The sequence below is a fragment of the Streptopelia decaocto genome (assembly GCF_964273445.1).
Source record: "Streptopelia decaocto genome assembly, chromosome: 13".
NCBI classification, from domain to species: Eukaryota; Metazoa; Chordata; class Aves; order Columbiformes; family Columbidae; genus Streptopelia; species Streptopelia decaocto.
This window is the reverse complement of record NC_138668.1, coordinates 5,986,919-6,012,317: the sequence shown is the minus strand read 5'-3', so window position 1 is coordinate 6,012,317 and position 25,399 is coordinate 5,986,919. Positions and strand designations below refer to the sequence as shown.

General features: G+C 51.7%; 1 protein-coding gene across 1 annotated transcript in view; it reads left to right on the top strand.

Moving 5' to 3' along the window:
- The window catches only part of HS3ST6 (heparan sulfate-glucosamine 3-sulfotransferase 6), a 29,311-nt gene extending 4,870 nt beyond the window's left edge, over window positions 1-24,441 (top strand). Inside the window, exon 2 of the mRNA XM_082064251.1 lies at window positions 23,557-24,441. Within this exon, the coding sequence (XP_081920377.1) occupies window positions 23,557-24,175 (619 nt within the window). The 3' untranslated portion in view covers window positions 24,176-24,441. The remainder of the gene's footprint in view (window positions 1-23,556) is intronic.
- The last annotated feature ends 958 nt before the right edge of the window (window positions 24,442-25,399 follow it).

Below are 25,399 nucleotides of genomic sequence, written 5' to 3'. Positions count from 1 at the left end.
GCTTTAATTTTGTAGCTATGAAGAAGATATTTTAAAGCTTTTATTTAGCACACAGCACTTTGGATTTGCTTTTATGCAATGTTTTAGTCTCGGCTTTACACTTAGAACAGGGTTAAGCGCTGTGCACATCCTTGCCAGCTGGACAGGTCACCCTGTGACGGTGTGTCCCCGTTTTACTGCTCCCCAACACACAGCGCTGCCTGGAGCAAGGAAACAAGCTGGAATACGTGCAAAGTTTGGTCTTCTGCAAACTGCTTTCACGTGGGATTAAAAATAGCTTTTACTACCACGATGAGGAATTAACATTTGAAACCGTTTAAAGGGATCCAGGGCAGATTACACCCAGGCCAGGCGAGGGGATGTGTCTCCTGGTTTGGGGGGGTCTGTCCCTCTGGCATTGCGTCGGGGATGGGGCAGGGAGCAGGATTTACACCCCTCTGCCCCCCACTTTCACCCTGCTGTTATTCCCTTGCAGCAGCTCCTGAGTTTTGTTCCCAACCCAGAGCCCATGAAGTGGTTCTTGCTGATCCAAGCAGGTTTGAGAGCCTAAATTTCAGCCTGGCTCAGCCACACAGCAAAATCAAGTCGGGTTATTCCATGTGTTGTTACATAGATAGTGTCAGTCTAAAGTGATTAAAGCTGCTTGGTAGTATTGGCTGCGATTTTAGGGGGATGAAAGCTGTGACTTGCGGAGTGGAATGAGTCGCGGTCTTCCCGCCTGAGGAATGCTTTCTCTGTCTCTTTTAAATAAATGGTGGGTTTATATATGGGCTGTGCAGTGGGGTGTGCAGAAGTAACCTGAGTTTCTAAAGGATTTCTAGTCTGCTGGTGTTGCTATCCCAGACTGCTTAAATAAACAGATAAAGCTGGGCACCTGGAAATCACAGGGTTGGTTTTAAAAATTAATATTATGTGAATCAATATTTTTGGTAAAGACTTCTTCATTCATGCCCTTTTTCTTGTGATCCCCTGGTTACTCTTTGGTAACCTCAGGGGCTAGAAATCTGAACATGGACAGGTTTTTTTATCACTTGTGTAACTCCACAGAACTTCCGAAAAGATGTCAAACATCATGAAAAGTTCACAAACAGCAGCAAAACTGTAGGGTTTCTGTTAGTTGAATTATTGAGGGGCTGGAAAAATAGTCATCACAGAGTAAGAGGGAGTTTCTGAGTTTTTTCTTTAAAGTATTACTTTTTTTTTCCCCTAGATCATTTTTAGATCCAGACAGTGACAGAAAGTGGAAAAGGCCAGTGGATTTAGAGGGTGCTTTTATGCAAGGAGAGGCTATTACTTAAGAGACTTCAAAGCTTATTTATAAAACAGTAATTACCATCCCTTGAGACGGAAGCGGGCAGCTCGCATCCAGCCGGGGAGGGGGTTACATACTTAATTGGCAAATATGCTTAAAAGCTTCTTCCTGACCTTTTAAAAAACTTTTTTGCTGAGACAGGCTTGGGCAGAGATTGAAAACCTGACTAATGAAAGGCCAGGTTTAATACCAGGACTTATCTCTAAATGGCTTTTCAAAGGGCTGTGGAAATCCTCCTGCTTAGGGAGCCGGCTGGTTTTGGGGGATGCTCCCATGTCCCTCGGGGCTCCGGGAGCTGGGGGGGACCTGAGCCTGGTGGCTCCTTCCCCACAGCCCATGTTGTGGGATGGTCGAAGGGTTGGGGCGGCCTGGCAGCCCTCCCCTCCTTGCCCTGCCCCAGAGAGCTAAAAAATCAGCACCTATCTACCTGCGGGGGACGGCGGAGGAGCCGAGGAGCTCTTGGATCTCCCTCTGCACCTCCCACCACATGTTTCTGGTGTGTTTGTTTAGAAATTTAGTAAAGTGAGGAGCAGAGGGATGTTCTGGGTGGCTTTCTGCGGGATTTCGGTTGAAAGCCCGGCCTGCGGTTGAGACCGGGAGAGATGGGAGGTGCAGGCTGGTCTGGGCCAGCCCGGGCACCGCTGGGGTGATGGTTTAAGATGAGTCTTTCCTTGCAAGAGGATGCATGGCCGGGGGATGCCGCGCATTGCCCTGGCGAGTCTGGGTTTGCTGGATCCCACCCAGATCTCTCTAGCAGACTGTCTTACCCTGGGCTTGTCCAAATTATTCCCTATGGGTGGAGTGGACCAGCTCTGCTCTGTAGGAAATGACAGACTCATGGTGGTTGCACATGAGAATTATATTGCAGCTTTCTGCAGGGTCTGAGATCCTGACGTGTCTGCGCTCGGTACACGATGTACTGCTCAGGTTTTACACTGTCACCTTTTGTGGTAATAATGGTCCTGGGTGGAAAATCCACAGCATCCCATTTGATTTCACCGCCTCCTCCCTCTGCGCAGAGACAGCTCGCAGATCACAGAAGCCTAAATGTCTTCAAAATTATTCATGCGTCTCTTAAGTGAGTCAGTCTTGATCTGAAGAGTCGTTTGAAATGCAAATGGGGAATATTGCAGGCAGTCAGGCCACGGGGGCGGTAGCCGTGGCACAGAGGCAGCGTGCCCAGCCAGCTGGGTTGGAACCGGCAAGCGATCCCAAGGCTCGGGGTGCGAAATGTCCGGCTCGTGTGCTGTTGGTGTTTGCAGACAGGGCTGGCTCTGCCTGCGCAGATCCAGGCTTGGCTCAGCTGAGATGCTCTGGAGCTGCAGACCAAAGGAACATCCCAGTTCTGATGCGTGCTGCTCGGTTTGGGCTGGTTGGTGACACAAACTGCTGGGACCTGGAGCATGTAGCATGTTGGGACTGGCACTGAGGCTGAAATACAGGGTGAAATGGCTGAAATTAACTTCTCATAAGCAGTTGCAGAAAACTTTCCCTGTTTCTTCTATTAAAGCACCAGCAGAGAAATGGTTTAGGTGGAAACAGCAGCACTTTGGGAGCGGGATGTGCTGCTGGGCTCCTCCTGGGAGTGATTTTTGTATGACTGAGGATGCTCTGCTGAGGGAACCCCCCCGAGATGGGGAATAAAACTCTTCTTTCCCAGCCCAATCAGCAGCTCCACGGCGCTGGGGGTGGCACAGGCATCCCAGGCGGCCAGGACCGCTGTGCATTTTAACGCACAAAATTGATTACAAGCAGGAGAGAATTACATTAATATAGTCACTTGTCACTGAGGTCTTATTAGTAATCTCCACTCATTAGTCTGGAGAGAATAAGGATGTGACCTTGTTAAGTGTCCTTGCAGAGGGTAAGGCTGACCATTTGGCTATTGATTTATTACTAAGCCCCTCCACAGCGTGTGTGTGCATGGCAAAGGCAAATGTAGGAAGGAGTTTCCGCAAATGCGGGAGGTGTTTCTGCAGCTGGAACAGAGAATTGGCCATTGCCTCCCCTGCCCCTCTGCACCCTTTGGGCTGGTGCAGCCAGTGAATTAGCAGCTGCTTTCAGCAGGCACCGGATTGTGAAAAATTAAAAAAAAAAAAGAAAATAATAAGAAGAAAATAAAGAAGGAGCTGCTGGTGATTGATGGGAAGGGACAAGAAAAGTGACAGATCCCATCCCCAGAGGCCACATCATACTTCTGCCTCCTGCCCGGTGCTGCGGGGGCTGCCGGACCCCTCCTGCATCACCCGACTTCCCAGCTGCTGTGGAGCCCCCAGCACCCCAAATCCTGCTCCTGGGGTCTGGGCAGCCTGCCCTCCTCTGCTGCCTGCACCCAGCTGAGGGCAGGATCTGCCATCCCTGCAGTCCTACACCAGATATTTTATTTCGTTTTTTAATTTTTTTTATTCCTCGAGGCTGTTTGTGGGTGCTGACCATGCCTCGAAGGCTTCCCCAGCCTCTCCCCACCTGATGCCTCGCACCACGTGCTGTGCCGTCGGTCCCCATCCCGCCTGTGCTGCTCGGCTCCCCTGTAATTCCAAGTGACAACGTCCCCCCACGGACATCCTGCCAGGGAGGGCACATCAATAAGAGCAGAAGGGACAGAAATCCTCCAGTTACTGGGAGCGTGGAGGGGGCTCGATAAGTGCCATTGATCAGGTGCTCATCAGCGCGTCCCTCATTGCTGCTGCTTGTCAATAGATGCTGTGGAGCGGGAGGGGGCCACTGGCTGCCTCTCCGGTCCCCACGGAGGCCACCCCGGCACAGCGGTGGCTTTCCAGGGCTGGGGGAATGCTGATGGCCAGGCAGAGCTTTTCCCAGCTGGTTGGGACCTGCCGGCTCCATCCCTGCGAGTGACAGCCCAGTGGGGCACAGGGGGATGTATTCTTCAATAAGAGCACTGGCCGCTTCCTCCGGCTGCTTTTATATTTCAGAAAGTCGTGTTCCTCAGCCACACAAGCCATGAGAAAAATTTCAAGGGGCTGCTGCCAAGTACTTTCGGCTGAGAATTTCAGTTTTGTTGAGGGAAGGGATCATTTGTCTCCATGAAAAGCCCATTTTGTGGGGAGGGAGGGAGCTGAACGTCCCCCCGCCGTGTTGGAGACCCGAGCGTGACAACCTGCATCCGCTCTGCTGCCACTCGGGCGGCGCGGAGCTGCCGCTGCTGCCTCCTGCACAAAGGAGCTGTCGGGCAGGGGCTGGGCTGCTGCCGGAAAGAGGAGGGAGAAATGTGTCCCCAAGAGCCTGATCCTGTCCCACATCAGCGCACGCGTTGGGGATGAAGGTCTGATGGCGATGGCGGGAGCATCCCAGTGCCCCAGGATGGGGCCATGTGCGGGAGTGGGACCAAACCTGCCGGGTTTCCTGGGGTCCAGGCTGTGCTTGGTTGGCTCCTGCAGCTAAAGTTGTGCTTTATTATTTGAGTTTGCATGGAGAGGGAGGCTTGCTAAAACAGGCTGGACATGAGGAGGAAATGGTTGCCCCTGAGGGTGGTGAGAGCCTGGCCCAGGTTCCCAGAGAGGTGGTGGATGAACCATCCCTGGAGACATCCCAGGCCAGGCTGGATGGGGCTCTGAGCAACCTGAGCTGGTGAAGATGTCCCTGGTCGTGGCAGAGGTGCCACTGGGGGAGCTGGGTGTCAGAGCTTATCTCTGGTGCTTCAGCTGCATCCCAGGGGAGCGGAGACAGTGCTGCTGAGCCCATACAGCCCTAACGAGTTACCGCAATTAGCCCAGGCTGCGAGCATGGTGTGCTGGCTAATTACCTGCTGTACAAAGGGGGGAAGGACGGTGGCTCCACCACGGTTTGAAGATCTCAGTGGATCAGAAGAAAGCAGTCAGGAGCAGTTCAGTGTAGGGTTGTGGTGTGAGGTTCTGAAGAGACCTGATTTCTGCAGAAATCTCCTTTCCTCCAGAGTCTGGAGGAAAACCCTTGAAGCTGAAGGAGGTGGAAGGGTGCTGGGGCAGTGGCTGGGTGTCCCCAGCGGCAGGCAGGCTGTTCCTCGGTCACCTCGTCCCTGGATGATGTTAGCTTCAGGCACCGCATGTGCTGCACGTTCGTTCCCCAAGTCACCGTGCAGGACGGAGCAGAAGAACTTTAAAGAAAAAGTAAAACTGTTGCCACTTCAAAACTACTCTCAGAATTGATGCCAGGACTCCAACAGACTGATGCTCCTTTATTCTCCTTTTAATTAATTCTTTTGCCTCCAGTGAATTTCCATCTTTTATTTCTGCTGCAATCAAAGGGCTGCGAGCAGCAAGGCTTGCATTAGGAACAGACCGTTCCAACCTTTTATTAATCTTCCCATATCAGTTACTTGTCTTTTCCTTGCACTGCCACGGTGCATCTGAAGCACATATGCCAAGAGATGACTTGTGTGGGGAGAGATGGGGCGCGCAGAACCCCAGAGTTTTCTCTCAGCAGGTCTCCTTTGCTGGCAGCAAAGAGTAAGAGTCCGGATAAGCTCGCTCAGATACACAAATGGGCAATTATGTGGTCACCTGAGAAGTGCCTGATGATTTATGGTGTTATTAAAAGGTGATGGTAAGAGTAGAAGAGATTTGTAACATCTGCATCGAAAACCCCGTCTCTGACCCTCACACCCCAGATACCAACATATTAAATATCCAAACAGGCATTCGAGCCTGCGGATCACTTTGACAGAGATTCCTGCACATCTGGTAACACTTGGCCTGATACTTAAGACCCTGGACAGTGTGTAATTAAACATAATTCAGTCCTTGCCCTGTTGCGGACTCGAAGAGGCTGTTCCTGCCTGAAGGGTGGTTTTCGGAGGAGCCTTGTGGAAGAGGAACATGCAACTAAAGTTGGTGTGAAAATGAAGCCGTGCTTTGCTGAGGGCTGCTGGGCGATGAGAGGCATATTGTAGGAAAGCTGTCATCTTCAGGTGCCAAAGAGATGGAGTTTTCATGCTTGGTGGGAGCTAAGCCTGATCCCAACCAACAGCTTGATCTTCTTGCTAGTGATGATGGCAGCTCTGAAACAGCCTCCATGGCTCGTAGGTCTCTTCCCATGACCAACAGCAGTGTGGCAGCCTTGGCTGTCCTTGGCAGACTGCTGGATCTCCTCGTTCTCTTGCCCTCTGAAGACTGTAGAGGTCCAGGGTGATGCTGTTGGCTTGAGCCCTCAGACTCTGTGTTGCTGGAGCAGTGCAGTGTTATTCTTTCTCCCTTTCTATCCATTTTTTGCAGTTCTGGCTTCTGGTCCCCCTGGATGGGCATTCTCCTCCTTAGTGGGAAGAAGTCATAGCTGGAAATGAAAGGTGCAAGGAGTGGGCTGGTCAGAGAAGATGGTTTGTGGTGCTGCACCTTGGCAGGGATGGCCTGGGTGTGTGGTGGGGTTGCAGTGGGGTTTCCTTGCTTTGGCAGACGTGTGCTGTGATGTCCCAGGAGAGACACACGTGTTTCACGGATTCTGGTCCTCCTCACCTCCCCAGCTGGAGAAGATCTCTCCTTCCAGCCCTGGGCTGGCATGAATCGATAGGATGCCCTTGGCTTTGGGGAGCGATACTGCTTTGCAGCAGCAGGATTCCCAACATGAAATTGCATCTCCATCTGCCAGCGCTGCCTTGTTTTGTGCAAACACAGATTTTAGGTACAAACAGGAGAAAATCTGTTGGTCGGAGCAGCTTTGACAGATGTGTTCACTTGCTAGAAGTCTGCGCTGCGCCGAACTCGCAGCCTCTGCGTTGTGCTGAGCTGGAAACCAGCAGAGAACCGAGGATGCACGTGTTTTCAGAGACAGGGAGAGCTGGCAGTGGCGGGGATAAAAGCAACATATGTCTGATTGAATAAATGGAGAAATGCAGGCCAGATGGCTGGAAATACTAAGAACTGTTTAATAATATCTAAACTCTTTGCTCTCTGGAGCAAGATTACGGGCACTTGCAATCTTTTCCTCTCTGCTCAATTTGCCTCCCGTGCTGGCCGTGTTACTCTTGGCTTCAAGTAGAGCTTTTAGTATTATTGGTGACCTTCAGGAATTTGTGAAGTTATTACCTGGGGTATAAATGTTGATCATCCTTCAGGGAGCAGCCAATGATTAGTAAGCATGACCCCTCTGTCCCGGGGAGGTGCAATGGTTCTGGGGATGGGTCCTCAGGATGGTTTTCTGGTGAACGCCTGTTGTCATCCCTGGTAGCCAGGAAGGACTCGGAGACCCTGGGGGGCCCTGATCTTCCCCATGCTACCTCTCCATGGCCAAGTATCTCATCTTTGTTAGGGGATGCTGGGAGGTGATGAATGCAGTGGAACAAACTCATGCAGGAGGTGGCCGGGGTGGTTTTGCATCAGGCTTAGGCCATGGCTGGGGTGGTGGCGTAAGAACAGGGGTGGCGTCTGCTGGTCCATCCCTGTGTTCAACCTCTTGCGAGGTTAGAGTCGATTTTCTCCCTGAGTTTCCGAGGAGATCTGGAAGTGCCAAAATTAGATGGAAATTGCTGACCAAGCAATATTGCTGGCCAGGAAAGGACTGGTGGCAACGTTGAGGAGCTGGCTTTGCCGTGACCACCAGGCATCCCAGCCATGGGAGAGCGGGACCGTGCGGCCGGGTTGGGAATGACCCCAGATTCCACCTTTCTGAGGGTCCCTGGTAACGAGAGGAGCTGTTTTGTGTCGGTGAAAAGCTGCTCTTTCAGGAAGACACAAACACAAGTCCTTTGCAGGTCAGCGGGGAAGTCAGGCTTTGGTTTCTTGTAGGCAAAATGTAATTGTAATTGCATTTTTTTTTTTTTTAAATACAAAGCAACGAACTTCCAGGTGAAATCTGGATTTGGTTGGTGTTGCTGTTTCAAAACTCAGGAGGTTTTGAGCAGAAAAGGGATGTTCGTGTTTTTGGGGAAAGGCTGATCTTTTTGCTACTTCACAACCTCATAATCAGCTGTCGAGTTTCTCTGTGGATGGTTGTAAAAATAGATATTGTTATATTTTCTCTAAAGGATTTGTTGTTTTGCACCAGACAAACTGCATTCAGGGCTGTCGTGTGGTCTCGGCAGGGACGGATCCTGCTGAGCCCCGTCCAGGTACCAAATGGCTCCTTGGTTTTTGTGAGCTGCTGGAAGAGCTGTTCTGCTCCTCCCCAAGGTGGGGACAATTCAGAAACTAAACAATTGTATTATTTAGGTGATTTGTTTGTTTGTTTTGTTCTTTTTGTTTTGGTTTTGTTTGTTTGTTTGTTTCTAAAAGAAGTGTCCTTGGAGGGAAAAGGGATGGTAGGAGCAGAAATTGCAGTTACAGCAAATTGGAAATCCTAAATAATCCAAAAATAATGCAGGTTGCAGGTTTTGAAGTTTTTCTTTCCTTGCACAGTGGAAGGGGGAAAAAAAGCTCTGTGTATGTACCCTCTTTCAAGGAAAACGAATTGCAAATAAGAAAAACAAATTTGAGTTAATTCCTCTTTTCCAAGCACAGCTCCATTCAGTGTTTTAAAAGTCAAGGGATTTAGGGATCTGGAGATACCGTCAATGTTTTTCGGTAACAAGTACAAACTGTAGCGGGTTTTAAGACTTCAGAAGCTGTTTCTGATTAGTATCTTTTCTTTTGACAACTTTTTTTTTTTTCTTTTCAGAAATAAAAGGGGGGGAAGGGGCTTTTTGTAACACAGTCGCACTAGAAATGGGGAAAAATCTGTTTGAAATATGCAGGGACCTGAAAGAAAATCTTGAGTGAATAATAAGTTTAACTGACCTTAAAATATCCCATTGCCATGAGGGATTTGAGAGTAATACTTCAAATGGGTTTTTGATGAGGCTCTCTAGGCTGTGGGGAATTGAATATTTTACCCAACACGTTTTCTGATCTAAATTTTCACAATAGCTACGAAAAACTATTCTGAAATGCCTAAAGAAGTTTTTGTTTTGTTTTTGTGTTTTGTTTTGGTTTTTTTACATTAAAGCTACCGACATGTGGGACAGGGGGCGGGGGGGGAAATCAATTTGCTGGAAGGTGACTTTTCAGAACTATCATTTTAATTTTTTCCCCCAACACTGAGTTTTATCCTAAAGCAGAATTCATCTGCTGGGGGCTCTGGTGGGACCCTGCTTTGGTGGCACCCTCCTTGGATCCCCGTCCTCCCTTCCAGCAGCACAAAGCCCACGCTGGTGGTGGGCACGGGGACAGACACCCCCGGAGAAGCACTCCGAGCAGGCACAGCATCCTTGGCTGGGGTGCAGAGGGACCCCGGAATCTCATCACAGACCATCCCTGTGGTTGCGTTTCGTGGGAACACCCGGCACTTTCTGGGCTGCCTTGCTGTCTGTCTGTCTGTCCATCCAAGGGGCTGAGTGAATCACAAGTGGTCAGAGGGACATTGGGTGCCTGCAGGGGCAGTGGAGCTCTGTGATGGGCTCCATTCATCCCTTCCGCTCCAGAAAATCATCAAATCATTTGGTTTGGAAAAGACACTCAAGATCAAGTCCAACTGTTCCCCCACCCCGGCACTACCCCATGTCCCTAAGAACCTCATCTCTGCGTCTGTTCAACTCCTGCAGGGATGGTGACTCCACCACTGCCCTGGGCAGCCTGTTCCAATGCCAGACAGCCCTTTCCAGGAAGAAATTGTTCCCCAGATCCAACTTCAGCCTCCCCTGGCACAACCTGAGGCTGTTTCCTCCTCTCCTAATTTGCCATGTGCTCCCCGTTTTCCTCCTTACCCAGATGGCTGGAAAACCAGTGCTGAAGGAGGGGTGGTCCCGGTTCCTCTGCCTCTAGACATGTCCCATTGTCATGCTGGCTGCTGGCTTGTCATGACTGTGGTGTCCTGGTGGTCCCCAGCTGCTCCTCACCCCAGGCTGGGTTATCAGCAGCAGCTTCCAGGGATGCGGGATCGATCTGTCCGTATAGCTGCACGTTCCCATCCGTCATCCGCCCACCCATCCATCATCACCCAATATCGAAGTGTCTGGTTAAGGATGCTGATGCAGTGATGCTGTAGGAGATGAGGAATAGAATCAAGCTCCTGGCTGGTGGCATTACTGCTTTTCTTCTCACCCAGGTGCCCCAAACCATTCCCAGTGCTGTGTAAGCAGGTAATTGAGCATCCATGTGGTCCCGTGCTGGGCTCTGGGGTAGTGAGGAGCCCATGAGAACCTGTTTCTTGCTTTTTCATGTCTCCGGAGTGCCAGGAGAATGTTGTCATCCCACATATCACAGCTGGGTCTGGCTCCCTTTGGACCGAGAGACTTTTGTGCTGCAGCACTTGGCCTGCAGGTCATTAACACAGGTGGCCAAGGTGGCCACCAGCCTGTCTGCTTCTGGTGCTGCAAGGGAAAATGAGCTGGGTTAAGAAAACAAGCTGGATTTTTAAAATAAGCTGGATTTAAAAAACTAGTTGGCTTCTCACCTTTGCTGGGAGTTACTGTCGGCTTCTGGACACAGCCCGGGGAGATGGTATCTGTCCCAGGCAGGGTTGGTCTCTGCCACCACAGTCACTTGCTGTCCCTCGCTCCCTCCCTGCACTGCCAGGCTCCGAGCAGGGAGCCTCTGCTGCTTCTGGAAACGTTTTATTGCCGATAAATTTAGGGGTAAAACCTCCAGGCTGTGAGCAAACAGCTGAGGGCAGGTGTGGTGGGCAGAGACACCTGCCAGATGCCTCTGCTTAATGAGAGGATTATTGAGCATCTTTCCAGCTTCTGCAGATGAGTGTTGGTTGCAAGGAGTGTATTTATCCTACCTTTGCACTGCTGGCCACCCAAATACCCCGGTACTGAGCGGGACGTGGGGAGCCTGAAGCCCAGCAAGGTGGTGTCCTGGTGGGACTGGTGTGGATGGGGCTGGTGTGGATGTAGCTGCTGCAGTTTGGGTTGTGCTGGAGTTGCTTTGTCCCAAGCCGAGGGCAGTGGTCAGGATCCATAGCCGCCGCTTTTCATGGAAATGGGCAAAATTCCTATTCTTGATCCTTGTCCTCCGTCAAATCTGGCTGGAACGGGCTGGTGGGATCAGCCGTGGCTGGGGGAAGGCGGACAGACAGCTGGGCGGACAGGCAGACAGACCGTGGGATTGCTTAAGCCACATTTCCTTGGGAAGCCAGGCTAAAAATAATCAAAATCCAGTCCTTTCCCACAAAAAGCTCTGCTTGCAGCAAACTGATGATTTTCCAGTGAAGAAATGTTTTGTTAGAAAATTCCCAGTTGCTCCTGCTAGAGGGAGGGAAGAGCATGGACATGGGGCTGGAGAAACCCCCGGATCCTCTGATATCTCCACAGCCTTTTTCTCTTCAGCTGGAGAAACAGTTCATTTATTTTGTTTTTTTGGTGTTTTTTTTTTTTTTTTTAGTAAAGTGCATAATCCACCCACATCCCCTTTCCTGGTGGGGGATTTCCTTTGCCTGGGGACCAAGCGAATGGTAGTACGAGGGTAAGGGGGTACCCAGCAGCATCCCCGGCATCCTGAAGCCTCCTTGTCCAGGCTTGGCTGGATTTCTGAGGCTTCTCCCTTGTCTGTGGAGGAAACAGTTATTAGCTCCCATGTGACGGGCTGCAGACTGGGGAGAGAAGTCCTGCACGCGTGTGGAGGTGGCTGAGCAGGTTGTCAGGGAGAAGAACCATTTGATAGCTGCTCCGGGCTGCAAAGTGGGTCTTGGGGCTCCTCTCCTGGTTCCCTTTGCCTGGCTCCTGCCGGAGTTACAGCACATGTTGCAGGACGGGATGGCACCGAGCATCACATCACTGCCACGCTCCAGGGCAAAGCTGGGCTCTGCTCTCTGCCAGGAAACGGGGCTTTTTCTGATAACAAAAAAAAAAAAAGACCTAAATTTGTTTCCCATCTTCCTGCAGGCTGGATTACAAATTTGACCCAGATGGGGAATCTTTTTTGTTTCTGTGGAAAACTGGATGCATTTTCCATCCCAACAAGAGCAGCGTGACAGCATTCAACCCACGATAAACACCAAACAAATTGTATTTTTGTTTTTTTGTTGTTGACAGAGGCAGGGAAGGCAGACGAGCTCCTCCGGCTTGGAGCTGTCGTGAACTGTAGCACCCGTTGCCTGAGCTTTGCTGGGAGCTGCTCCGCTGGGATGCAGGGATGGTGACTATTACAAGGGGGTTTTAAGTCCAAGTTTCCCCTGGCGACCCCAAAAGCCAGGGAGGGAGGGTGCAAAGTGCAGCAGAAGCTGGGGGTATGCCAGGGTTTGGGCTGGTGGATGCTGTCACAACCTCCACGCTTGGGAAGGGAGCACAAGAGGATGGTTTGCTCTTGCCTGGGGGCTGTTGAGCACAGTCTGGGCTTTGCAGGGTGAAACCTCTCTCATTTCAAATGTGCTTTTGGCTCCTCAATGAGAGGAGAGCTGGGCAGCCCTGGCTCCATCCCTGTCTCCTTGCAGGCAGCTGTCTCAAAGGTTTAGGGGTAACCGTCACCTTGGGATGGGCTAACCTGGGGTGTGGAGAGAGTGTGACCAGCAGGTCCAGGAAGGTGGTTTCTCCCACTCTGCTCTGCCCTGGTGAGGCCCCATCTTGAGTACAAGGTCCAGTTCTGGGCTTCCCAGTTTAAGGAGGTAAAGGAATTACTGGAGAGAGTCCAGCAGAGGGACACAAAGATGCTGAGGAGTCTGGAGCATCTTTCTGATGAAGACAGACTGAGAGAGCTGGGGCTGTTCAGCTGGAGAAGAGAAGCTGAGAGGGATCTGATCAATGTGATCAATATCTCCAGGGTGGGTGTCAGAGGATGGACCAGACTCTGTTCAGTGATGCCCAGTGACAGGGTGAGGGGCAACGGGTACAGACTGAAACACAGGAGGTTCCATCTGAACATAAGGAGAAACTTCTTTGCTGGGAGGTGCCAGAGCCTGGCCCAGGCTGCCCAGAGCGGGTGTGGAGTCTCCTTCTCTGAGACATTCAAACCGCCTGGACCGACCTGTGTGATCTGCTCTGGTGACCCTGCGTGAGCAGGGCTTGGGCTGGGGGATCCCCAGAGGTCCCCTCAACCCCAACCAGGCTGTGATTCTGTAACCTGCTGCTCTGCTGATCTGCTGCCTGCTCCAGGCCAGCAGGCAGCGTGCAGCCGTGCCCCTGCCAGGCTGGGCAGGCAGCAGCCCAGTGATCCCTGCTTGAGCTGTCAGAGGCATCACAGCGGGACTGGGGAGATGGGGACAGCCGGGTCCTGCCTGCAGCTGGGGACCACGGGGGGCTGTGATGGTCACATTGCTGCCTCAGCACATTTCTACTCCCTGCCCATCCCCAAGCACTAGACAAGAGCTGATGCTGCAGATGATGCTGCTCATTTGCCAACTGTTGAACCTGGCCCAGGCACCTGTGGAGATTTGTCTAAACTCAGGTAATTGCACCAATCTGGTGCTTTTCCTCCCCCGGGCCATACTGAGCTTCGCTCTGGGCTGTTTGTTGGAGCTGCTGCTTGCTCAGAGCTGGGCTGGTCCAGCACCATGCAGTGAGAGCAGGACTGGTGCTGCTGGCTCCTGTCACTCTCCTGTCCCAGGGCAGCCCCTGTTCCCACCCCAGTGCTGGTGATGGGTGTGGGGTGCTGGGGATTGATGCTATGGGGGGATGCTCCTGGCCAGCCGGTGTGTCATAGGTGGGATGGAGGGTGGGGGAATCTCTGGCAGAGCAAGGCACCCGCTCCATTCTCCCCTTCAGAGCAGAAAATCTCATTTGCAGGGGGATTGAGGTGAGCAGTCACCAGTGATTTCAGTGAGCATTGGGTTCCCAAATACCTTTGTGGATCTGGCCAAGAGAGCTTAAACCTGTCACTGGGATCTGTGCTGCTGGATCCCTGTGGCTTTGTTGCAGATCTCAGACCTGGCTCCAGCTCATAAGTGAAGACTGATTTATGTTTTCTTAGGTAGAAATGAAACAGTTTTGGGTGCGTTTCAGAACGACTCGTGGTTAGTTTGAAGCTGAAGTTTTGAGCAGGACTCGGTGCTTTTTCAGCAAGGAAGACCCAGGCTGGAAAAGCATTTTTGCAGAAGCCTCTGTGAGGTGTAGCTGGTGGACTCGCCATGTGCTCAGTTGGCATCAAGCCGATGGCAAAGGTCGGGCTCTCACCTTGCTCAGAGCATCTTTGATTTGTAAGTAATCAGATCCAACCAGTGTGATTTTTAATCTGGATGCAAAGGCGCTATGGGCAGAACTCAATTCAAATGCCATTTGTTAAAGGAGTTGAGTTTGCCTGGTTTAAAATATGGACTGTGTGCCTGGCTTTACTGCTTGATTTGTCTACTGGAATAGGAGGTGGGCTCCTCGGGAGCTGAGCATCCTGGGGACACCCCAGGGAGGGATTTTTTTCTTGATCCCTTCTGCCAGTAGTGTTTTCCACTGGCTGCCCAGTTTGGAGCTTGGGCTGGGGTCTCCTTTCCCCTGACTCCCCTTGTTCACAGGTTCCAAGGTAACTGGTGGGTTTACCTGTCAGACCATGGGGATTTATGGGCAATTAATTACTCTAAAACGCACTAATTGCTTTCTAAAGAGCACTTGACCCTTGGTGATGCCATCAGAACCCTGGCATGTGGCTTCTGCTCCAGGAACCAGAAGGTGCAAAGTTCCCTTTTTTGTCTGTTTAAAAGCAGAGGAAAGGTAAAAAAAAAACAAAACAAACAACAGAAAAGAAGACTTAATAATGTTGGAATGAGTTATTGTAAAAGTCGTGAGCTTGGGGGGATCTTTTCTCTTCTCTGAAAGCTGCAGGGGGGGTCCCTTCCTCACCACCCAGCCTGGTGGTTTGGCCATGCAGGAGGTGGGGATGGGGGAAGGAGAAGGGTCCGGCAAAGGGCTCTGTGGTCCCTGGAGCATGATCCGGAGGGGACAGCCAGCCCTGCCGGCCGTGGCCTCGGCGCAGCCATCTGGAGAGCCCGACAGCCCCTTCCCCACGGCCCGCAAGGGTCCGGTCAGGGCTGGGCCTGCCCCATGCTGAGATCAAATAAACACAAGTCCACGGAAATTATTCATGGCTCTGGGGACTTGTCTCGATGTCCCATCAGCATCTGCTGATCAAATCCCAGCAGCTGTCAGTTTGCCGGGACGTGGCACCCCGTGGCTGCAGAGGGATGGATGCACTCGAAATATTGGAGGATTTGTCTATTAGAGACGCTTTTTAGCTACTACAGTTGCTTTCCTTTTGCCCACTCAGGCATCGGGAAGTGGAGGAATTCCCATTTCTGCTGGCCACATAACTTTAAACCTGAAAAAAAAGAGATTTTTGTGGGCTTTTTATGTTCTTCCTGTGCTCTCCTCCATCTACGTGGGAAACTGGGAACAATCAGCCCATTGTTGCAAGAGGATAATTTAGTGAAAACCAGTATGAGTATTTTTATTTGTAATTGAAAACAAAGACCTTAGACACACTTAGAGTGATCTGAGATATGTATATACACACATATATATATATATATTTAAACAGCAATAAGTTTGCATCTGAACAGCCTTCCAGAGGTGTGCTGCTGGTCTGGAGTGCTCAGACTGGGGACAACTGGTCTGTAAAAAAAACAATAACATGTTGATCATGTTATGCCCATCCGAACATTGTTGCAATTGCCAGAGTCAGTGGGATGTGGCTGGGGGTCCCTTCCCCTCCCCAGGCACTTGTTCTGCCAGCCCCATGCAGCTTGAAGAGCATATTTCCCTTATTTATTGCAGTGCCCAAGGATCCCAGTTACCAGAGGCACAAAATTTGTCACTGGTGCCATTGCTCTGGTTGCAGAAGAGCGTAATTTGTGTTTTGCTGCATTCAGACAGCAAGTCAGGTCATAAAACACAAGATGCACGGCGAGGGGAGAGCGTATTTAAAAGGCTGATTCCACTGAAAGGTGTAATAATCTGCCGTATTACTTGCCGGGGTAGCTGCAGGGAAATTTACTGCCTTGGAAAGAGATTATCAGCAGCCGTTGCTGCCAGCCGATTTCTTCTTTTTCTTTGCTAAGAGGAAGGAAACTTTTCATTGAATTCCTGCTGCTCATGCCTGTGAGTGATGCTCCCCCCCTGCAGCCAAACCGGGCCATTGGTTCTCACAGCTCGGAAGTGAAAAAATAATCCAGACAATGGCAAATTTTATCCTTATCTCCCCTCTCGGTATGAGAGGTAAATTCAAGCCTGTGTTTTTTTGAACTATGCTGGTGTGAGCTTACATGTGCCCAGAGCCATCCCTGCCTGGAGGTGCTGAGCTGGTGGGGGGGTCGAGTCTTGCTCTGGAGGCTTAAGCAGGAGGAGGAAGGTTTATTCTTCCCAGTCCAGGGCTCCAGGAGCATCTCGCCAAGCCCCAGCTGCAGGAACGGGCTTTGCACGGGTGACACTGGGGCTTCCTCCTGCAAACCGAGCAGAGACCCCGACCCTGAGCATCCCTTCTGTGAGCAGGGACAAATCCTGAGTACCTGCATCCCTACAGCTGGTCCCCAGCAGAGCTGGAGCTCAGGGCCACTCATGCAATGAGTTTGTTGGTCCTTCTGCAGTGCCCCCAGCCGTACGTGGGACGGACCGGCCCAGGGGTGTGCAGGGGGGTTGGTTTTGTTTGATTCCGTTCCCCTAGAAGGGAGGAGGGCCGTGGCGGGCCGGGGCAGCTAACCCCTTTAATTGTGTGCAATGAAGGCTGACGGTGCGGAGGAGCAGCCTTTAAAAGGGGTACTGAACCTTTAATTCCTGAATAAATCATCTCCAGTCTGTTGCTCCTTCATCTGCAAGCTGTTTGAGCGCGGGTACATATTCACTGCTGGGAAGGGTCATTTGGAGATCAGAGCCCTCGATTGACCTGGGTCACAGGCAAGACACCTGCCACAGGCTGTCCCCAGGCCCCCGGGGCTGGGGAATCAAAGGGACACAGGGGAGAGAGCTGCGGGAAGAGGGTTTCTAATTGCTGCCGTGCAGACGCGCATCATTCCGGAGGGATGGAGAGGGATGTGCCCAGCACTGAGCCCCAGCCCAGCATCCCACCACGCCTGGGCATGCCTCAGCCCTGGCTTTCCATAGGGTTTTGGGGGATTCACTGTTTCTCAGTTGGTTTAACCCAAGCAGTGGGTTCAGCTGCTTTTCCACCAATGGTTGTTCAAAATATATCTTTGCTTGTTGTAAGTGAAGTATTGCTCCTGGGACCATGAGGCTGGTTTTATTTCAGGTCCCCCTCCTGCCAGTGGGGGGTGCAGGTGGCCCCGTCCTGCTGTTATTGTCTCTGGGTGATCTCTGGAGGTGGCTGATGTTCCTGTGGAGTGCCCAAGCAGGCATCCCAGAGTGGCTGTGGATTTGTGCCTTGGCCAAGGGACACCACCTTCGGCAAAAGCAAGGGGGGACCCGAGCGGCGGTGGCTGTGATGGGTCCCTGGCAGGTGTCAATGGGGAGTTGAGCTGCTCTGCATTTTTGGGGTGAACCTGTGCATCATGGCTCCACAGCAGGGACCACCCCTGCATCCCAGGGATGCTGACAGAGGCCAAGTAGCCTCTTCCTCCAGTGCTGTCATTCCCGAGCGGGGCAGGAGCTGTGCCCTTATTAACTCTGCTGTCTGCTCTTCATAATCAAATGCAGTTCTGTGCATTCACTGGGAGCCCTTTGGCCTCAACAACCCCACTGGAATAACCATGCATAGAAAAAAAAAAACAAACAAGAAGCTTCAGGGCCTTGAGCTGCCCATAATTGTAACTCCCAGCCATAAACATGAGCACAATGGTGATACAAATGTTGGGCAGTGGAGGGGCTGGGGTTGCCTTTTTCTCACCTTCTTGCCAGGGCTGGGGAATTGGGGTGCACTGATGTTTGGGTAGATGGACAGAGCAGCTTCCCAAACGGCGCCAGTTCTTATCGGGGTTAATAACTGAGTGTCGGGTGACTTGCAAAAGCAGTCACTCCATTAGAAATGCTAATGGGCTTCTCCCCTTTCCCAGCTCCGCATACCCCTGGTCTTGATGCTAAATAGGTTGGAAAGTCAAATACAAAACTCCCTGGCTCCTGGCCCTTCCCGCAGGCCCCCTAAAAACCCCATTGCTGCCTCACCTCTGCTTTGCAGCCTGTGCCCTTCACAGGATGAAGCATCTGGGCTCTGCAGCCAGCGAGGGAGCCCATGGGGAAGGGTTTGGGGGGGCTCAGACCCCCCAGGGAGCAGCTCCCTGCTCCTCTGAGCCTCTTTGCGGCCTGACCGAGCTGGATCCCACCCCAGGGATCCCTTTGTCCCCTGTGGTCTGGTAGGGAGAGAGCTCTGGGGTCCCTGTTGTTGTCTGGAGACCCACCATCCCTGCTCCTGGGCTATTTGTTGCCCTCCCCCGAGAGGCTGCTCTGCCCAGGGATGCTCCAGCTGGGAGGACCTGGCAAAACTCTGTGATGTTTCATGTATCAAACTGTAATTAGGAGCAAAGGGCAGGGGGGATGCAAAGGAGCATTAATAAATTATCTTCCTTGTTGTTAATTGACGTGTCTCAGAGTCAGCCGATCGTTGAGCCCAGGGCTTGGCTCCCCTTCCAGGCGCATCCCAGGCTTGTTACCGCTGTCATTAGCATATTCAGGTTTCCCTGCTTAAAGCCAATTAGCTCCTGGACAAGCCTGATTGGAAAGCTGCGGCCTCATTTACACATTTTTGAATCGGTGAAAGAATCAAAAATAATGGAGGCAGGGCAGGGATGGAAAGCGCCCGGGGGGCTCTGCCTGCTGGGGAGGTGCTGGCAGGACCTGCCATCTCCTCCAAAGGGGCAGCGGGGAAGGAGAGGAGGGATATCACAGTAATTAGGAATAAAAAAGGAACGTGGCCTAATTTGCTCCCGAGCGGCTTGGCTGGCTAGTTCAGCGTTCCCTGCCTTGCACTCAGGTTCAACAGATGCCTCGGGAAGAGGAGGCGATGGAGGGGACGGGCTTGGGGGTGAGCATGGCTGCCCACGCGTGTCCCCCACCCCATTTTGGGGTCCAGCACGACCCTCGGCAGCCGGGGTGTCCCTGGAAGAGCTGGGAGCGGGGACACAAGGCTGGATCTGTTCCTTGTGACATCCAGACACAAGGCTGGATCTGTCCCTTCCATCATACCCCCGTTGCTGCCTCCTTGTGCTCTGCTTCCCAGCAAAGGTGATGCTATTTTAGCTGCCTGGACGGAAGAGGCTGGTATCTTACAGTCTACGTAGCTAGTTCCAGTTTAACAACTTCATAGCCGCTGTGGGGCACAAAGGCAGCCTTGTCCCGCCGGGTGAGATAAGCCTGTTGGGGCGATTCATATGCAGATCCGGGTGGTACTGGGTGTCTGCTGGGAGAGGATAAATCTGTCCCAAGCCTTGTCCCCTCTCTCCTGGTTCCAAACTGTTTTACATTTACACAAAAAAGGTTCTGTCCCCGCATTGAGCGGGGTCCCGGCCAGGCTGTCACCGGTCCTTTGAGAGAGGAGGTCCCTGGAACCTCAGCCATTGGGTGCCCCTGGGCCAGCGGAGCCGTCACCGGCGCTAAGCTGGGCTGTCCCGGCCCGTTTTGTCCCCCATGTCAGCTCATCGCCCATCTTATCGCCTTCAAAGAGTCACTTTCTTTGGCCCTGCAGAAAGCTCTCAACCATATCCCCTCCGGCAGAAATCCCCTCGCCTTTCACTTGCTTTTGTGGGGGGCTTTTTTTCTCAGTGCTTGTGGGTTTTTTTAATAATAATGGAGAGTTTTGGGTTTATTTATTTTTTTTCTTTCCCCCTTTTTTCTCCCACTTTTGGTGATAACATAGACCCTGCAAGCTCTGATCTAGACAGCACCCATCACCCACATCTGCAGTTTATCTGGGATTTCAGGGTTTCCTTTCATGTTCCTGGCACAGGTTGGACTTATGTCCATATTAAAGATGCTGCCTGGCATTTTGGGGGGGGATGAATAGTGGGCAGAGCCAATTCCTCACGTGGGGCTGCCATGCGAGCAGCCGGTGGGATGCTTTTGGGCTGGAGACTTATTTATCAGCAAGGTTCTCCTCCCACAGGTTCATCCTTTATGCTCTCAACTTGGTGCTGGGAGGAATTTTCCCTCGTCTGCAGCAAAATCATCCCAAAGTCAAGGAATCATGAACCAATTAACCCTGAAAAGTTACATCGGCCTGGGTTTTTGAAGTCTGCTTTGAGTACCTGCCTGCTATGATTGCTAATCTGTATTTAATACAGCTTTCTGCATTTTTATCAGTGCTGTAAGTTACTGCACCTTGCTACCTCAACAGAGGAGGTAATTAATGTAAATGAGGGCCCCTGAGAGCACAGCTGTAATCTGCAATTTCCCATTGACTGTTACAGAGGGAAAGTCCCGGAGAGGTCCAGCAGCTCTTAGAAATGCAATTTCAGGGATGTTCCAGCATCAGCCTCCGTGGCTGGTACCCGCAGCCCCAGGTACCACAGCCTGGAGGGTGAGAGGAGGATGAGGATGGGTCACCAGGGCGGTTGGAAACTTGGTGAAATGATGGGGGAAACAGCTCCCGTGATGCTCCAAAGTGGACGGTGGCTTTTTCCACCCCTCTCCATGATTTTGCTATTTTCTTCAAGTGTTAACAGCTTCACAAGTTGAGTATTTCTACATCGGAAGTGCCATTTCTGATGCCTCTCAAATGCTAGTTGTTTTACTATCCAACTTATCAGCTTAATAGAAAGGTAAAAGAGTTTTATTTCTCCTCCTGGACACAGCGTCTCCTCTTGAAATACAAACCCCCTCCAAGGCTGCCAAGCTGCTCCCTTGTTGCAGCATCACCCACCTGTAGGTGATACTTAGTGTTCCGGAGGCGTTTTCCTCAAGTCGATAAGAATTAACTGTAAATTTAATTAAAGTTTCCAATGCTTACACTAAAGTGAAACATTACAGAAGCCTGATCTGCTCTTTGCCAGTTTAAGCCAGATCTGGAGGCAGAAAGGGGTTATCAATAATTAACTGGGGTAATTTAGGGGAAAGTATTAGGGAGTTAATGAAAATGTGAAATAGCGTAATTATCTTGCAAGTAGCTGGGGGTGATTGAGCTGCTGAGGAAGAGGAGGTGTTGCACAATTAACTGCGTGGAGGTTGCCGTTTCCAATGCGATCTTGGGATGATGTAGGGACCCAGGTCTCCCCATCACCACCCTGACCCCTGTGGCTGGTGGTTCCAAATTAAGTGTGGAATTGAGGATTTAGACCCAAATCAGCAGTGTCCAGCTGATGGTGGGTTGCGTACCTTTCATTCCTGTTGGAAACAAGCTATGGGTGTGTTGGAGCCTGTCTGAGCATCTGTGTAAGTGCTGGTTTGCAGAGCTTATGGTTCTGATGGACCAGCCTGTGGGGGTTTGCATGAGTTGTCACTGTCACATTACTGTCCCCAGTCGGGGGACACCAAGTTCGTGGCCATGCTGACAGGGGAAGGTCTCTGCACCCCATCTCAGCCCACAGGCACAGGAGCTGCTTGAGCGGCACCTGTGCAGAGTTGGGAATCCCTGCCCCAACATGGGCTTCTATTAAAAATTCTATTTTAATTAAATTTTAATTAAGCTTTAGGATGGTGTGGTTGGCTTTAATTAAACTTGGTGCTGCTCCCGTGTGCTGAGAAACCCTTGGTCAGCAGGATGAGTGCGGGGAAGGTGCTGGTACCGCTGGGTGTGGGTCTCCGGGGCCGCCTGTTGTGAGGGGGTTCCTGGGGGTCTCTGTGCCCCGCAGAGCCCTTAGGGACAGGGTGAGCACCCTGGGGCTCAGCCTGGCCCTTGCAAAAAGGAAAGGGGGAGCTAAAATGGCTTTTATTAAAGTATTTCAGCAGAACCTTTGCTGGGGCATCCGGATTCGCGTTGTTCTTGGTGGCAGCTGTGCTGGTGCCCTCCGGGAGCCCTGCTCTCGCAGGGGTGGCTCACGGGTTCCTCACTGGTTTATGTCCTTGGGAATGTCATCTTGGCGCCTGCAACAAACCCAAACCATTGCGTTTTGCGAAAGCTGAGCACAACTGCGAATTCCTGAGTTCAAGTGCCAGTGTGGGGAGAACAAGCTGAGAAAAGCAGTGTTTTGGGTTAATGTGGGCTCTCCAGGCTCTTGGATCACGTCATCCCAAGTGTTTGCTAGTAAACATTTTATTGCCCATCAAGGAGCGGGACTGATTTAGGTCTTAAACCCATGTTTGCTGAGGGAGGGTTTGGGCGTGTGAGCCGTTTTGCTGTGCAGAAATCGCAGTGGCAGCCAGGGCAGCGTTGCAAAGCGCAGAAATGCCTCAACAAGTCACCCAGAAGAGGTGCCTGAGGCAGCCTGGCAGAGTCTGCGGCCGGTTTCTGAACACAATTAGGGTTGAACATGCTCGGCTGGCGGGGGAAGCCTGAGCAGCAGGTTGGGGATGTGCTAACAGCGGCGTTTGGGGATGTGCTGTTGGGCAATCCTGGCAGAGAAGGGATGGGGAGTGGGGTGCGAGGGCCTGATCCTGGTTTGGGGGGAACCCTGGCAGGCAGCCCCTCTGGTGAGTGCGGTTATTGGTGGCAGGGAAAAAGTGCTAAAGAGGTTGCGGAAAGCTCCCATGGCTGCCCCGGCACCGCTGGTGCCAGACAGAGAGTCGGGGATGGTGAGGATGAGCTCTGAAAGAAAATCAAATAAATAAAGTGGGAGGGGGAGGAGGGAGAAGCCACAAGTGGTTTTTGCCTCTTTAGGGGGAGGGAGTTGTGCGGGGCCCAGCATTGCTCACAAATGCTTTTAATAAAGTGTTCTTTCCTACGTCCATGGAAAAAAAAAATCAAAAAACAACAACAACAAAAAAATAAATCAAAAAAACAACCCAAACCTCAAGCCTTTTCCCATTACATAAGGACCAGATGCTGCTGGGCAGAGCCCTGGTGTCCCCACAGCACAGCCCAGCCATGGGGACCATCTCCTCCCGCCGTGGGGACCCCGCTTTCCCCCAGGAACAACCCTCCGGTGCCCCAGCTCTGAGCAGCGGGATGTGTTCCCAGGGGGATCCTCGAGCTTTAAAACCAAAATTCTTCCAAGTTCAGGCAAAAGCGAGAGTCCCTACAGGAAAGAGTCTGTCCCGTCCCAACTCCCTCCTTTCAGTCAAGTGAAACCTCTCGGTTAGACTTGATTTTTTTTTTTTCTTCATTTTATCCCTTGTCACAGTTAATATCTGGGTATCGGTGCTTTTTTTAAGAGACTTCCTGATCCTGGAGCTTATCCTGGGATGTCTCTGGGTGCAGAGCAGCTCAGGTTGGATCTCCCTGTGTTTGCTAAACCATACAAGTGGTTTTATGTCAGGACGGTGGATGTTTGCTGGCCAGATGAACGTATGCATCTCCACAGCAGCTCCTCCAGGAGCTGTGTCCCTGTCATGCCATCAGGTTGGAGTGGCATCCAGCCCTGACCGTGTCCCTGTCTCTCCCCAGGAGCCTGATGCCACGCACACTGGAGGGGCAGATCACGATGGAGAAGACCCCCAGCTACTTTGTCACCAAGGAGGCTCCCCGGCGCATCTACAACATGTCTCGGGACACTAAGCTGATCGTGGTGGTGAGGAACCCGGTCACCCGCGCCATCTCGGACTACACACAGACACTCTCCAAAAACCCCACCATTCCCAGCTTCCAGGCCCTGGCCTTCAAAAACCTCAGCACGGGACTGATTGACACGAGCTGGAGCGCGGTGAGGATTGGGATCTACGCCAAGCACCTGGACAACTGGCTGCAGTATTTCCCCCTCTCCAAATTCCTTTTTGTCAGCGGGGAGAGACTCGTCAGTGACCCAGCAGGGGAGATGGGCCGTGTCCAGGACTTTCTGGGTCTCAAGAGGGTGGTGACAGACAAACATTTCTATTTTAATGAGACCAAGGGCTTTCCCTGCCTGAAGAAGCCTGAGGGCGGCAGCAAGCCCCGCTGCCTGGGGAAATCCAAGGGGCGGCCGCACCCCAAAATCGACGGGCAGGTGGTCCAGCGCCTGCGGGAGTTTTACAGACCCTTCAACATGAAGTTTTATCAGATGACAGGGCAGGACTTCGGGTGGGACTGAGCTGTCCGTGGGTCACAATAATGCACCAGGACCCATCTGCCTGGCAGTGCACAGAGCCAGTACTGTGGTCCAGGGATGCTCCTGGATGCCATGGTCCAGGGATGCTCACAGATGCTGTGGTCCAGGGATGCCCATGGCCACCCCACCAGCAACTTCCTCCCTTCATTCTAATTTATATTGGACCTTTTTTGGCCAGAAATGGACCTTTCTGGAGTAGAGAGAAATATTTAAGAAATAAAAACACAGATGACCCCTCTCCCCTCCCTGACCAGATTAAATATTCTTCCATATAAATCTTGTTAATCTGTATTAACTGTAACCATTCTGGGTGGCAAGTGGGAGCCTGTGAGTGCGTGGGTGGGTGGGTGCATGGATGACAGCTCTGCCATCCACGATAAAAGATCTGGAAACCAGCTGGTCTCTGGGCTGTGCGGCCAGTGGGGTTTTGCCAAAGCCAATTCCAGTGTTGAGCACAGGCAGCGGGTGCCGTGGGGTGGTGGGTGAGGCCGGCTGAGCGTCAGACCCCAGGCGTGGGGTATGTTTTGCAGACAGAAAATAGTCTGCAGAAATTTGCTAGTAAAGAAAGACAATTAACGGCAGTAGTTTTTGAATAAATGCCAGGTCCAGGGTTAGGGAGAGGGAGTTTTGTATCACATACCTTCTTATGTTCTTTGAGTAACCCAGCTGACAAAGCAGGGCATTTCTAACCCCCAGGATTAAAATCTCTGCTTCCCCTAAATTTACCCAAGTAGAGCAAACAAAAGCCCCAAACTCTGACCTTTTGGTTCAATAATCTCAATAGATTTTCAAATCTGCAGCCATAGAGGGCCATCACGGGAGGCTGCAGAAATTAGTTTAATCTGAATTAACTAGTTTTCCCTTAATTAAAGATGGGGAGGAAACATTTAATTAACCTCTAATATCTTATTAGTGACTTGTATTTGTCTCTTTAGTGAGCTAATTATGTGTTTTGAAGGGCCCTCAGGCCCTGCATTGTTTGCAAATACGCTCTGGCTGTGGTTTCTTCCATTGCAGCATCCCCAAGCTGACCGTCCCACCGGCCGTGCCATCGCTGCGGTCCTCGCTGCTCCTGCCCAGGGTGATGGAGTCAGCAGGTACCGCTTCTCCTGGACTGCATACCCTTTTTTCCAAGCTCTGGGGCAGATTTTTTGCCCCACACAACTCTCCCCGCTCCCATGTCCTGGCCACCGGCACCTCCTTTGT